Raw genomic sequence first — 15302 nt, 5'->3', positions numbered from 1 at the left:
TGGGTCAAAAATGTGCTTTCCAAGGGAAAAAAAAAGAAAAATGTAGATGTTTAGTCCAAGCTCAAAAACTTCACACCCCCACCCTCCTGCAAGCACGTGTCTAAGAGAGAGACGTGATTATCTCAAATTCAGTGACATAAGGGGAAATATCTTGAACAACAAAGAGTAGTGTTTATGTGAGTGATCATGAAGAACTGAAGAACAAAATTGTATCGAAAACATGATAATTACAAACTTTTCGGATCACCAGCGGCACAGACAAACTTAGCTTACCCTTTTACCACAATTTATCTTCAACAGATGTTTATTGTCCATCTGCAGAGTTAAGGATAGTCTGTAATGTCATAGTACCACAAACCCTGAGACACACACATAATCATACACTTCTACTGGCTTAAACATAGCCCCAGAAACTGACAAAGACCCAATTGCACACCTCTACGCTGACAGAGTGTTTAGCTCCAGCAGTGTTTGTCTACAGACTAGAATAGACAAAGTTCCTTCCAACTGGACATCTTAAATGACCAGGAAATAAAGTCCAGACTGATCATAAACAAATCCAATTAACAGGAAAATACTGTCAGGCTGTCATCAGTTGAACTGTTTATTTTTTTATTTGAACGAACATAAATCACCACAAATTCAAATGTGCATGCTCTAGTTAGGTCTCCGTGACCTGACAAGAGCACTACAGGCCAAAAACACAAGAGAAGAAACAGATTATAAATTGCCAGGGAGTACCAAAATATCTTTCTAAAGTTATTCAGTTACTTTGCAAACACAGTCCCTGTTTTTGTTACACTGTAACTGAATTTGAAATGTAGATAATTATAATATTTAAGGCAAAGTAGAAGGAACATCAGTGACTTCAAAGGACTGCACACTTAAAGAGCACTCCGGCACATAAACCGAAGAGGATAACAGGCAAAGAAATGTTCGGTATGAGACAGAATAACATAATATCATATGACACACACACACACAGAGCTGGTGTAACCTCCTAATCACATAACTGTGACACTGAGATTCCTCTCCAGCAGGTCATGGGTTTGGCCAGACATTATGACGGGACACGATCATGGCTCAATTTACCATCAGGGTGTCCTAGGGTGTGCACCCAGGGGCCCAGCATGCTGACACACTCTGACATGTGTAAAGATCGAACATTTATACATTTAAGATTATATATTATATATAAAAGTGTCAGCAGAAGATACATAAGATATTGTGCATAGATGCATAACAGAAAAAAAAAAAATTAAAGATCCCCTCCAGACATGTATTGAGACATATTAAAATACTCTGCTGGGAACAATAATGTGTGTCTGATATGTTTTTTTTTTTCTATGTTATGTTAAAATCCTTAAAATTACATCTCCTCTTTCTCCCTTATTAAAAATGACAGATTTTACAAATATGCAAATACAGTTCGTTTCAGAAGTTTAACTGCTGGACACACTTTAATTCCATTCTCAGTGTTTGTTCACTGGAGGCTTCAAGTGCCCACATCACACTTGACAAAGTAAATATCGGACCAAGATTGACTTCCAAACTAATTGTGATGTCACCAATCATGCTCGAAGGCCCGCCCTTAAAATCAGAATTTCAGATGAGCACAGAGAAAATTTCCACTTTCAGCAGATGAATGTGAAAACAGCCTTTTAGTGTCAAACTGTGCACATACATCATTCTGCAAAGTGAAGCTCCAGCGTTCAAGTATAGGAACAAGAAGAAAAACACATTTTTGTGTCGAGGAGGGATTTGACTTACAGTCTTTTTGAAGACAGATTGTCTTCTCATCAGGTGCGACTGCACAGCTTTACTCATTAGAGGACTCATTTCCATAGACAAATCATACAATACAGCTGAATGCACTGACACGCACACAAGTTTGAACAGTCTGAACGCTGTGGAAAGCTCCTTGCTATAAGTTTGCTTCTAAAAAGAGATTCTTTCGCTTAACATGTTGGATATTTATTCACATAATTGTTCAGTTATTACTTATTTAAAGGATATGGCTGGCAATTTTCTATATTTTTCTTGTTGTCAGCAAATCTCATGTGTGTATCCAAATCCTGATATATCTTATTCATCTGTGCCATAGACCTCCATTGTTGTTCAAAAACAATTAAAAACACGTCAGTGAGCCACACCACTGCACTGGGTGACATGTTTCTTCGCTCCAAAGATCATCATCATAGTAGTTTGTTTAGAAAACGGCTCCAAAGAGTAATAACAGCAATCATATTTTCAGTCTCTGGAGAGTAGTTTGTTGTAAGGCAGACGCCACTGCACATATGTGGGGATGCGGTTCCGGTTACAGAGCTTTGCTAGCTTGTTGTGCTACATATCAAGACCTCTTGACTTTGTATTGATGCTCTTGGAGAAATTTACAATGAAGCACGAAGTCAAGAGGTTGTGTTATGAAGCACAACAAGCAAGCGAAGCTCTGTAAACTGAACCGTGTTCCCGCGCATGCTCAGTGTTCTCTGCCTTACTCGCTGTTATTAGTGTTTGGAGCCGTTTAAACAAACTGATGTGGCCAAACTCTTCATGGTGAACGAACATGTCACTGAGTGCAACGCTGTGGCTCATTTACGTGTTTTTAATAATTTTTTACAACAACAGAGATATACAGCAGAAAGGAATAAGATATATCAGGCTTTGAATACATATACAATACTTGTTAGCAAGATCAATTCATTGTTGGTTCGACTCTGTGTAGGAGCTAAAGTATTAGCCTAGCTCGGAGTGTGTAACTGTCTGTCACGGAGTGTGGTGAGGCTGCATCTGTGACCACAGTTGGGTTCCTACAATACTAGGAACCACGAAAAAAAAAAAAAAGACTGTAAGTAGAAGGTGACTTTTCCTCAGCCAATAATAGGTGAAAATGAATGATTTTTTTGCAGCTATAAATACCACCAGGAAAAGCTAGTTGACATAAAAGCACCCAGACATTTAATAATTGAGCAATGCGTGGCAGGTGGGCGGAGTGACGGCGCTGCTGACTCATGGCTTCTCCGGCTCCGGAACAATGACACTCCAAAACAAACAGTCGGCTCTCAGCACGGCCGGAGAGTTTGTGCTGAGGCGGGAATCCTGAGGAAGACTTCGGAAGCTCAGTGGCAGGAGCTCTCTGCTCGGGAAAATCCTGTTTAATATAATATGAGTGAGACCGCTCGTTCTCTGCCTCACACACACACACACACACACACACACACACAAAAACACACACACAACGCAGCCATGGTGTCAAACACACACACATACACACATTGCTCTAGTTTCCTTCCTACTGAGGAATGGGGGAAGGGGTGAACAGTAGCTGCAGCTCACTGTCACGACATGGTGGGCTTCACTCGCTGACTGAAAAGCTCAAAGCACACATAATGTATATGTGGGCATAGGCATAAACACATATACACATGTTTAAGATACTTTGTCCACTGACAGAATACTAAAGTGTTAGTTAAACATGTATCAAAATAGCTACATGAACAACTGAAATGACTCCCAAATCCAGAAAAGATAAAATTATTAGATATGTGTTGTTTTTCTGGCGCTTTCACTCACTTCCTTTCCTGCTTTAAAATTATTTGGAGCCCATAAACAATACAGCCCAGAGCAATCAACTTTAATGAACGACCAGCAACTGTCACCCACAATAGCCAAGAAAAACCTATAAAGAGTACACAGTCCACATCCACATCATAACTATAATAAAAGTCTAAGATCCAGGCCGGCAAACACAACCTACAGTTTCATTTACGTCATCTAGCATTATTTATAACCCGGGAAAGTGACGCAGTTCAGATAACATGAATATAAGGTGACTTGATAAGGTGATTTCGCCTTATTGAAAGAAGTTGGGTTGGGTGGATGGCTGGATAGATAGTGGACTTTGTTGCAGGAGATATCTTCAAATGTTCACTTCCAATTTCCAATCATGAGTGTCACAAACGCAAGCCGGGAAATTTTTTTAAAAGCCGTAACGTTGCGGTGTTTACTGTTGCCATTATGATGAAGGTTGCATAACTTTAAGGAAGTATAAAACACGTTTCAAATGATAATTTTAACCCAAACCACAATCTTTCAATAACCCCAACCAAGTGGTTTTTACACCTAAATCTCACCAGACCTTAACCACAGTCTTGTCAAACCATAAAACATGACTTTTTTTTTTAACAGTGATTTGTAACAGTGTTGGAAAGCTGGAGTGCATTACTACAGGCGCTAGATGTTGTAAACAAAACTATAGGTTGTTTTTGCCGGCCTGAATTTCAGACCTATACCGTTGTTGTTTCTTTTCTTTTTTTATGAGGATGTGTTATTTAATTTCCTTTTTACTGCAGTCAAGGCGGACAGTTTCCAGCAGCCTTCCAAGAATATACAGGAAGTCACAGAAATAGTTACATCCTGTTAGATTTGGTCCCAATTTAATAAAATGTTATCAGATCAATCTACTCAAGCTTGTAGCTACTCAATCACTAACATTATTTTAATAACGTTCTGTGTGATAGATTACAGCCTATTTAAATTACCTGGTACCCTGTGATAATCAAAACAGCATTTGTTCTGTAATGTCTTCTATTAGTCTATTAAATTATTTTTCATAGAAATTTAACCACAGCAGCAAGCGGACCACTACTTGCCTGCCAACATGCCAACCATAAATCAGCTGACTTGTCAAACTCATTCAAATAAAACAAAATTAATCTATCTTGTCTTGAGTGTTTGGGAGAGGTCTTTGTATAAGCTTTTGGTTTCCTGCCTTTCCTGCACAAGTGTTTGTTTATTTTAAATGAATGAATAGCTGAATATATGCAGGTTAAAGTTGTTTTGTTTTAATCTTTATGTGAATTTCTACATTAGAATTTGTATGTATCGAATTTTCAAATATCGTATGAAAATAGTATTTTGTAATGCAAAAACGAATAAATAAATAAAGTAAAACACAAATCAAACCTACTAAAAATGCAAGAGGAGAGGAAAAGCAGAAATAGACATTATATCCTTTAGCTGAATATTTAGACTTCACATCTGTACAGAGGAGAATAATCTTCATGTCACACTTCTTACCAAAAGTTTTATGTTATTTCAGTTTATAACGCTGTAAGAATTAATAATGACGTAATGTTCATATTGTGTCTGTCTGTAAGATTTGGTTACTGAATGTTTTCTGTCTCTTGCTGATAAAACTTCAACCACACATCTGAATTCTTAGTACAGGATCAGACTACTGAAATTCAAATGTTTACAGTCAAACAAAACATGAAGATAAACGTCATGTTGTTGATCCAAACACCTGAGCCAATCAGCTCTTTGATCAGGCGACAGCTAGGCGTTTCCCATCATGCCCTTGGGTTTTGCAGTCAGTGGAGATCAGCTGTGGCGCCTGGCTCTAAAAACAGAAGCCACCTTGATCTCGTGAGGTTATCGTTGCCTGCGCGTGCATGACGTCAGAGTAAGTCGGGATCAAGTTGGACACAAATCTAACTGGCATGCATTGTGTGCTGATCAGTGGTGATTGATGCTGTGCAAGCCTGGCTGGCCTGGATTCTCTCAATTAATCGCTTCATCTACAAAATGTTAGAAAATGGTGAAAAATGCCTGTTATATGATGATGTCTTCAAATGTCTTGTTTTATCTGATCAACAGATCAAATCTATCACGTATGACACAGAAAAGCGTCAAATCCTCACATCTGAGAAGCTGCAACCGGCAAATTTTAGCATTTTTGCCTAATAAAAAAAATAAAACAATTATTTGATCATCAAAATAGTTTCTGATTCATTTTCTGCCGATCAACTAATCAATTTAACCGACTAATGGTTGCAGATCTAACCCTGAAAGAAAATTGAAGCTCATTGCCAAACTATATAAGTCCACTTTACGAACACACAAAGAAGAAGAAAAAGGAGGAAGAGGCTCGGAGGAAAATAACAAACAACTGAACTTTCCACTACGTAAGTTTTGAGATCAGTCAAATCCTGACCTTTTAATGTGCCAGCTCAGCTCTGTGGTGAGTAAACATGAGCTACAAAAACACTCAAACAATTACATTCACGCAAATAAATCATGGTATAAATCCTGACCCTGTCTTCCGATCCCTGTGTGGAGGTGGGAAAAAAAAGAGTTTCTTGTTCCAGTATCTTGGGAGGAATCTATTGCAGTCATGCTGCATATTAGTTATTGCTTCTAAAAAGAGGACCTCAAGTTGTACATGATGAGTAGAACAAACCACTAGTCTTGTTTTCAACTGTTTTTAAAATCATAAGAGTTAAAATGCATTTTTTTTTATCCAAAATGTTGCCAAAACTGTGCAAAAACCACCTTTGTGCACCTTTGCTGCCCAATAAACTCTTACTGTAAATCCTGTATTGCAAGATGTGAGCTTAGACACGTGTGTGGATGAGAAAATGTACAGCATGCATTGTTCTATACTGTTACTATGCACCACTATTGTATTTGAAGAAGAGAGCAGGCAGTCGGTCTCTTGGGTCACTCCTGAAGAAATGACCCGCAGCTTCATTCGGACACCGTGGTTTGTTTAGCTTTCACTCTGTGTGTGTGAGCATTTTATGAGAACAGTGATTTGGAAGGAAGCATGAATGACTCTTGAGTGAGCGTAGGAGCGTGTGCACGCGTACGTGTGTGTGTGCGTGCGTGCACGCATGTGTGTCATCTCCAGCTGAGTAGCAGGATGCAGACAACCAGGAAGAGATAAGCGCGGGTGAATGGAGGGAGCTCTGCGTGTGTGTGTATCGAGTGTGTGCGTGTGTGTGCATGTGTGTGTTCGCGTAGGGAAATCACTTCACAAAGGCCTGGAAGTGTGTGTTCTCCTGTCTACCAGTGCGGGACTCGGAGGAGATAAGCAGACAGCCAAATATTCCCCTCGTGTTTTCCCAGCAAAAACAGGAGGCGGAATACCAACCACTCAGACCGATGCCACAGGGTCAGACCTGGAATGAGCCGCGCTTCCACTTCTTACAAGAGTTACACACAGAAGGACACGGACGCTGACTCTTTACACACTGCAATGGGTTGCTATTGTTGCAACTAATGATTATTTTCATTACTGAGTCACCTGTTGATTATTTTTCCAATTACTCATTCTCGAAAAATAGTGAAAATGCCCGTCACGTGCGTGCATGCAAAAAGGTTTATTTTTGGTTGTATTTCCCCAGAAATTTCTGAATGTATGTGCATGTGTTTCCGCATTTATGTATGTATGTCTGATGATAATTAAGCTGTTAAAGGTTTGTGTTTGTGGTAAACATGTAGACGTTGGGAAGATACATGTTCACTATTATTATCATTTATTACCCGTTGGGTGGGGGTTAAGTGGGATGTATAAATGGGTGATGAGCATAAGATGGTGCAAGAATGATTTGATTTACATTTATAGAACCATATATACAGTATTTCAATATGTATATAGTGAGCTGTGTATCTACATGTGAATTGTGTTACTATGATGGAAAAATAATAAATCTCAAAAAAGAAAATCCCAATCACAAGTCCCCAGAGCCCAGTTTAATTTGCTTTTGTCCTGCCAACTATAACAGAAACCAAATGATTAATTGGTTAATTGACTAAAAACAATAGTAACTTGGCACATGTTCACAGAATCACATCATTGTGACAAGGAGATTCCTCTCCAGCAGGTCATGGGTTTGGCCAGACATTGTGACGGAGACACGATCATGGCTCCATTTACCATCAGGGTCTCCTGGGTGTGCACCCAGAAGCCCAGCGGTGTAAAGATCAAGTAAAAATTAACATTTAAAATTTACACATTTAAAAAAACATCTAAAAAGATGATGGAGACAAGCATTAACAGAAGATACATAAGATACGCTACATACAGGTAGATGTATGACAGAGATGTTTTTATGTTACTAGGATTGTGGATGGTCCTTTCATCAGTTTTATTTTACATTAGAAGACTTATTTCTGTAGACATATTGTGCATTACACCTGACTACATTGACTGATTTGTACAAAAACTAGATTACTATAAGAAATCAGGTTAAGACAAGAAATCAGACATGTGCTGATACGTTCATTCGAACAGTCTGAACACAGTAGAGAGTTTCTTTTACAAGTTTGTTCCTAAAAGAGAGATTCTTTCACTAAACATGTTGGATATTATTAAGATAATTGTTCAGATGTTGCTTCTTGAACGGATGAGGCTACTGATTTTCTGTATTTTTCTTACTGTCAATAAATCTCAGCGCCAAACCAACAATGAACTGAGCCTGTTTACAAGTATCATGTGTGTATCCAAAGCCTGATACATCTTATTCCTCTGTGCCATAGAGCTACGACGTTGTCCAACAACTATTAAAAGCACATCAGTGAGCCACATTGCTGCACTATTCACCTTCACCCTGAAGGCAATGGATACGGTAGTTTGTTCGAAAACGGCTCCACATGTAGACCTCATTCAGAAGCTTGTCATGATATGAGAGAGTGTAAGAAAAGAACGAACGGCACATTGAATTTCATCTTGTATGAAATGTGCTGTATGAATTAAGTTTTATTATTAAGTCAAACTCTTGTAATCATTATGTATTTGTTTCAATTATATTAGTGATACTTATTAGGCATCATGAGGGTGAAGTGGTCTACAGGTGTGTTACAGGAATAGTTTGACATTTTGGAAGATACATTGCTTTCCTGCTGCGAGTTTGACAAGTCAAACAATACCGTTCTCTGTCCGCCAAATATTAAGCTACAGTACAGTATGTTGCCTAGGACAGAAGGTCTGCTCACCGGCACTTCTAAAGGTCACTAATTAACACATTATATCTTTGTTTGTTTAATCTGTATAAACACCAAATTGTAAAAATAACAGGTTGGGGTTTTAAGTGTGTTCAACTATTTCTTGGCCAGGTGCAGAGGCTTCCTGGAGTTGGCTAAGCTATCCATTTCCTGATTTTAACTTCATATTTTGGACAGATATATTGGACAGATATGAGAGTAGTATCAATGTTCTCATCTAACTCTCACCAAGAAAGCAAATAAACATATTTCCCAAAATTTCAAACTTTTCCTTTAAGATGGACCTCAAAGCAAAACTTTGGAAGGACATAAACAGATGGTCACAATAAAAACAACTGGAGGTCTTTGTTCTGTAAGTGCTGAGATTTGTCTCACACGTGCATTTTGTTAGGTAGCTACAGAAAATGTCTGTATATTCATTAAGAATACATGTCTCTTAGTTGTCTGTGGATAGATGGACTGAAAACCAGCAGTCGAACTGGCACGAATAAACCGAGGCAGCAATTTGGTTTGCTTTTAATGTGAAAACAACATGCGACTGTACCATGTAATCCAGACAAGGACTTTTGCTGCTGTTGAACCCCCCCCCCCCCCCCCCCCCCACCACCACCACCACCACCACCACCTCCATCCCTCCCAACCCAACTATTTTGCTCTACACTGTTACCTATCAAATACAGGCGAAACAATGCCTTAAAAATGTTTAAAGCAACACTGAGCGAAAGCATACACACAAGAAAATTGATGAAACAAACCTGGAAAAAAACTGAAACAGGTAATAATTATGGGGAGCTCTGGAAAACGTTGAGTGCGCATGTGTGCATGCATTTGCTGCAAGAAATGTAACCACGTTAAGTATAAATACACTCTTTGTGTACGCTGATATTTCCAGCAAATAATCAGCGTTTTCACACTCAGTTATTTTAACCTACAAGAGTCGCTCAGTTACTCAAACATATGGAGACTGACTGTCTCCCTGTAACCTGCCGGGCTTGCATCCAAACACACACACACATACACACACACTAACACACACAGACTGTAAGTTCTTAGCATAACTAAAAACCACAGAGTCATGGGATTGCAGTATCAACATAAAATCACCCACACAGAGATCAGTGTGACATGCACATGAACAAACACACACACATACACACTGGCCAGTGTCCAGGGTTGTCAGGTTTGTGTATTTGGTATGTGTGGAATGTGTGTTGGCCAGCTTGTGGACACTCAGTATTCTGGGTGGAGCTCTTATCAGTCTAATGTGTCATCGCAGACATCATTAAGCCATAAACACACATGAACATGTGTATACGTGCGCACAAACACATATGCACACAGGCGGGGTGTTACCAAAATAAAAAATCTTGACTTAGGAAGATGCTTACTGGTCTTACAACACCACAATGTCTCCCTCGCAACTTTGTAAAAACAGCAGGAAAAGAGGTGGTAATAAAAATAACTAAAAGAGGTTTAAAGGGAGAGGAGAGTAAAGGAGAGGAGAGGAGAGGAGAGGAGAGGAGAGGAGAGGAGAGGAGAGGAGAGGAGAGGAGAGAGGAGAGGAGAGGAGAGGAGCGGTTCAGATTCCTCCACCTGCTCTTGAGTAATGATGCTGGTGCTGTAAAGAGTTCAACATTGTGGTCATTAAGCTTTGTTACAAGACATATGAATAAAAAGTTTTTCTAAATCACAACACTGGCATATTGTGTTAAACGAAAATAGGGTTTTTAGAAAAACATAGTTATACTCCTCAAAGTAGGGAATTAATCTAAGATATTGAAAAATTATTGTAGTGGTATCTGAACTGAAATTCAAGTATTGGCACCAGGTACTGAAAATTTTCAAATTATAACAAACACTAAGAAGTACAGCAGATGGATGATGCCAACACATAGAAAACATACAACATAATACTAAAAGACAGAAGGAAAGAAAGCGTACTTTAACACAGACATTGTGTAAAATCTTAAGTGAATCTCCAGACTTTATGTTGAAAACATGAGTTCATTCGGGTGGAGCACACAAAGATATGACACACACACACATCTATAAGAGACCTATAATATAATGTATTGAAGAAAACTACATTTTTGTGTATAAAAAGCAATTTAAATCAATGACACACAATCAATATACATTAATGTATAACGTAAATGCAATAAATGTTGCCTCTCGAATATATACAGTATAACCACACACACACACACACACACACACACACACACACACACACACTGTACATATTATGAGACCAAACGTGGTTTAACTGTTGTTCCACAGCAGCTCCCAGACTGTCATTAAATGTCCAACAAAAATTTTATCACTGTGTGTGTGCGCGCGCGTGTGTGTGTGTGTGTGTGTGTGTGTGAGAGAGAGAGAGAGAGAGAGAGAGAGAGAGAGAGAGAGAGAGAGAGAGAGAGAGAGCGTGCATCCGCGTATGTTTTGGTACAGTTGAGTCCAGCTGTTTCTCATCTTCGTTGATGGTTGATTTAACATCTGCACACACACGCGCGCACATACGCAAACAGACACACACATAAACACACACACACATGCACGCGCGCACATGCACAGTCTGTTCTCACATGCACCAGCATTTCGGCCACTGTCGGGCCCAGAAATTTGCCCACAGGTGATGCACGCTCTGAGGTGAAAAGTGCAGCTCGAAGATGAGACAGGCTGCACGTGCATCCACCCGCAGGATACGGCGCTGACTTATCGGTTATGAAGGGTGGGGAGGAAAGAGCGGCATCTGGACCAGTGCGCACACACACACATACACACACACACATACACCCGCTGCCATCTCTCATACACACATACACGTGCCACCTCTGAGCCATGCGCGCTCGGTAAGAGGGTCGGATCACTGTGGGCAGACGCGCAAAAAAAAAATCTCATTTCATGATTAAAAACTCAAATAGAGTAAATTCAGGACTCACCAGCTTTGCATGGGTCTTTGTAGTCAATGGTCTCCGCTCTCTCCTCTTCATAATAATCATAGTCTGGCTCCTCGTAGTCGAAACAGTTACAAATAGTCACTTTGCCCCAGAAAGTCAAGCCGGCGAGCACCAGCGTGATCCAGCGCATCTTAGCGGCCAGTGCCGAGGGCACTCGGTCCATCTGAAGACTGAAATAAACGAATAAAGGCCTCTGCTCGTCTCCTCTGCTGTTAGGAGATGGTCAATCCACTCTCCAGAGAAAGCATCGGCGGCAGGAATTTAACGGGTCATTGTGAAGAACGGTCTCCTCTCTGACAGTCTGGTTGTGGACACTATAGGCTGCTGGGAGTTACTCTACCCGGCTCTCCTCCATGGTTGGTAAAAGTGCACTGAAAGAATCTGTCGGTGCGTCCCGGTGTCTGTCAGTCAGCAAAGTGTCCGCTGAGGAGCTCCGCTGTCTTCGGTGGTGGCTTCGCAGGTGAGGCTGCTGTGGGACAAACAGGAGAGAGAGGGAGAGAGAGAGAAGCGGTGAGGGGATCAGGACTGGATGATCTGTGAGCGCAAAGACGCGCGGCGGTGTGTCTGCTGCTCACACAAGAAACATCCGCCTCGCATATTTCCAGCCAGCACTGTTGTCTCACACTCTCTCGCTCAGTGCAATATCTCTCTCTCTCTCTCTCTCTCTCTCTCTCTCTCTCTCTCTCTCTCTCTCTCTCTCCGTGTCCGGTAGTGGTACTGTCTCTCTCAACCCAGCGCACCGCCTACACAAACACACACACACACACACACCGCCACATACCTGTGCTGTTCGACTCAAGTGGTGCAGAACCAAAACTTTTTTTGTCTTCTTTTTTCTTTATTCACTGAGCCTTTGCAGCCGTTGTCATGTGTCCCTCTTCTCTTTCACACTTGGAAGGAAGCGCGCCCTGATCATTTCAGCTTATTGGACCTTTTCTCACACAGATCCGTAACATAAAGTGAACTTACAGTAAAAACCGGTAGCGGTAAAAGTAACACGGAGGCTACAAATTGGCCTGTGGGTTTCAGCATCCATCACCTTTTAGACCTGCTGCATGATAGCTGTTATCTGGTTATTAAGAGGCAGGTGCTAAGTAGGTGACAACCAAACCATAAAACGCCCAGAGATAGTTGTATAGAGGATGCTTTTATGGTCATGACAAGTCAGTTCTTACTGCCTACTGCATCTCCTCCCCTCACTTGCTGCCTCAGAAGGAGAAAATTGAGAAGATATCTAAGTTAAAGACCTAAATGCAATTAAAACAATTAAGGAACTTAATTGGGCTTAGTGCGTAAAAAGAGGTGCGCCTTCTAGGCCTCAGCATGCAGAACACTATCGATGTGGCAGGATCGATCTCGATATAGGTGGGGTACTTTATAGTAACCTAACATGCAGCACAAGGTGGAACAGAAATAAAGTCTAAAATAAGCATTCAGTGGGTGATCACAATTAAAATAACGCGAATGTTTGAGAATGTGTTAAATTATCATAAATCATAGAAAATATAAACAATTATTTAAAACCAGTTCTTTATATATCATTATTTGTTTATTTATTTGCTTGTGAGATAAGCAAAGTCGGAAAACTGACCCCTTTGTTTTCTTTTCCAAGGTGCACAGACGGACAGACAGACAGATTAATGTGGTGCTGCACCAGTCATTCACCTATGATGTCTCCTCTAATCTGTCATAAAGGTCGGTCAACAACAGATGAGTGAGCTGAGTTCATGTGGGTTTATCCTCCACTACATCCCTGGCACCCAAAAGTGCAGTGAATGAACCTCTACTCCGTGTGTTTGTGTGTGTGTGAAACCATAGAAGGTTTATATAAAAAGAAAAGAACATTTGCAGTCAGTAAAAAAAAAAAAAAAACAACAACTGGCGTCTTTTCCCCTAATTTTGCACGGACTGCAAAGTTGTCAACAACCACCTATAATCTCCGAAGTGCAATCTATACACACACACACACACACACACACACACACACACACACACACACACACACACGAGCAGTAAAAATAAAGCTGCAGCAGTTGTTGACAGACGAGCGGTGCAGCCTGTGAACACCTTGCCAAGGTAAATCCTCCTGAGACGAGTTCACCCTGCGTCTGCACAGCTTACCTGCTGCGTTTACCTGCCCGGTGCGCGTTGGTTTGCTGCGGCGTCACGAAGCGACCCATCATGCTTCAAATGCAGGAATCTTCTCAGGAGTCTCAGGGGGCCCCCGGTATCAGTCGGTACCGGCAGTTCTGAACGTGCCCGTCTCCCCCCATTTATTACCGGGAGATTACCGGAGCGCTGTCTCTGCTGCTCCCGACTAATCCTGCCCTCGGGGAGAGGTAGCGGCGCGCTGACGTCACTCTATCAATCCAGCCGCAAGCTGTCCACTATACACGCCCCGAAGCATGGACACAATCCCCTGGAGGCAGCACACACGCACACACACTCACTCACACACACACACACACACACACACACACACACACACACGGAATTTATTTAGTGTGGAGCAACTCGCTCCTCATCTTTGTCCCCAAAAACAAGTGACGACCTGAACCTTACAGAACCCCTCTATACGTGTTATAAAGGATATGTCTGGATGTTTAGTTTTTTGTTATTGACAACAAATCTCATGTGCAGAGCCACACCAAAATGAACTCATCCTCCTAACAAGCATTGTGTGTGTTTATCCAAAACCTGATACATCGTAATCCTCTGTGTCTAGAGCTCCGTTGCTGTCCGAAAACTTTTAAAAACATGTCAGTGAGCCACATCGCTGCACTGGGTGACATGTTCATTAATTTTCCCTGAAGGCATCACGGTAGTTTGTTTAGAAACAGCAAAGACAAATAACAGCGATAAGATTTCCACTCTCAGGAGAGTTGTTCCTTGTACAGCAGACGCTTCTGCTTACAGAGCTTCACTTCTGTTACATATGATAACCTCTTGACTTTAGACTATAGAATATAGTTCAATGTCAAGAGGTTGTGTTATGTAGCACAATAAGCTAGCGAAACTCTCACGCAGCGGTGTCTGCCGTACAAGGAACTGCTCTCTGGAGACTTAAAACATGATCTCTTTTCTAAACAAACTAACGTTGCCATAATTTTTAGGGCAACATGTCAACAGTGTAGCTTATTAACATGTTTTTAATAGTTTTTGGACAACAAAGGAGGTCTACAGCACAGAGGAATAAGATAGATCAGGCTTTGGATGCACACACAATCAGTTTATTGTTGGTTTGGCTCTGCACATGAGAGTTGTTAATAAGAAAAATATAGAAAATCGCCATGCAGCTTTATCCTTTAAGACATATAGAAATACTCTTGCTCTGAATGTTTTGATTAATTTATGTCTGATATGGTTTTTCCACAATAAAGTTTCTTGAAAAATACAGAATCTATGAATATGCAAATATTTTTTTGTTTCAAAAGTTAGAGACAAGTTGTCTCTTTCACATTCTCAGCGTATGTGCACTGGAGGTTTCAAGTTTCAACATCACACTTGTCACAGCCGTATACTGGACCACAATTGGCTTCCAAACTAGTTGTGATG

The 15302-nt window shown here is 40.8% G+C and overlaps 1 protein-coding gene across 1 annotated transcript in view; it reads right to left on the bottom strand.

Moving 5' to 3' along the window:
* tll1 (tolloid-like 1) overlaps positions 1-15045 on the bottom strand; it is a 60736-nt gene extending 45691 nt beyond the window's left edge. Inside the window, exons 1-2 of the mRNA XM_067585033.1 lie at positions 13869-15045; positions 11730-12216 (exon numbers count right to left, since the gene is read on the bottom strand). Coding sequence (XP_067441134.1) covers positions 11730-11910 — 181 coding nt within the window. The 5' untranslated portion in view covers positions 11911-12216; positions 13869-15045. The remainder of the gene's footprint in view (positions 1-11729; positions 12217-13868) is intronic.
* Positions 15046-15302: the final 257 nt, after the last annotated feature.

This window comes from Thunnus thynnus, chromosome 3, assembly GCF_963924715.1.
Source record: "Thunnus thynnus chromosome 3, fThuThy2.1, whole genome shotgun sequence".
NCBI lineage: Eukaryota > Metazoa > Chordata > Actinopteri > Scombriformes > Scombridae > Thunnus > Thunnus thynnus.
This window is presented reverse-complemented; position numbering and strand designations above follow the sequence as displayed.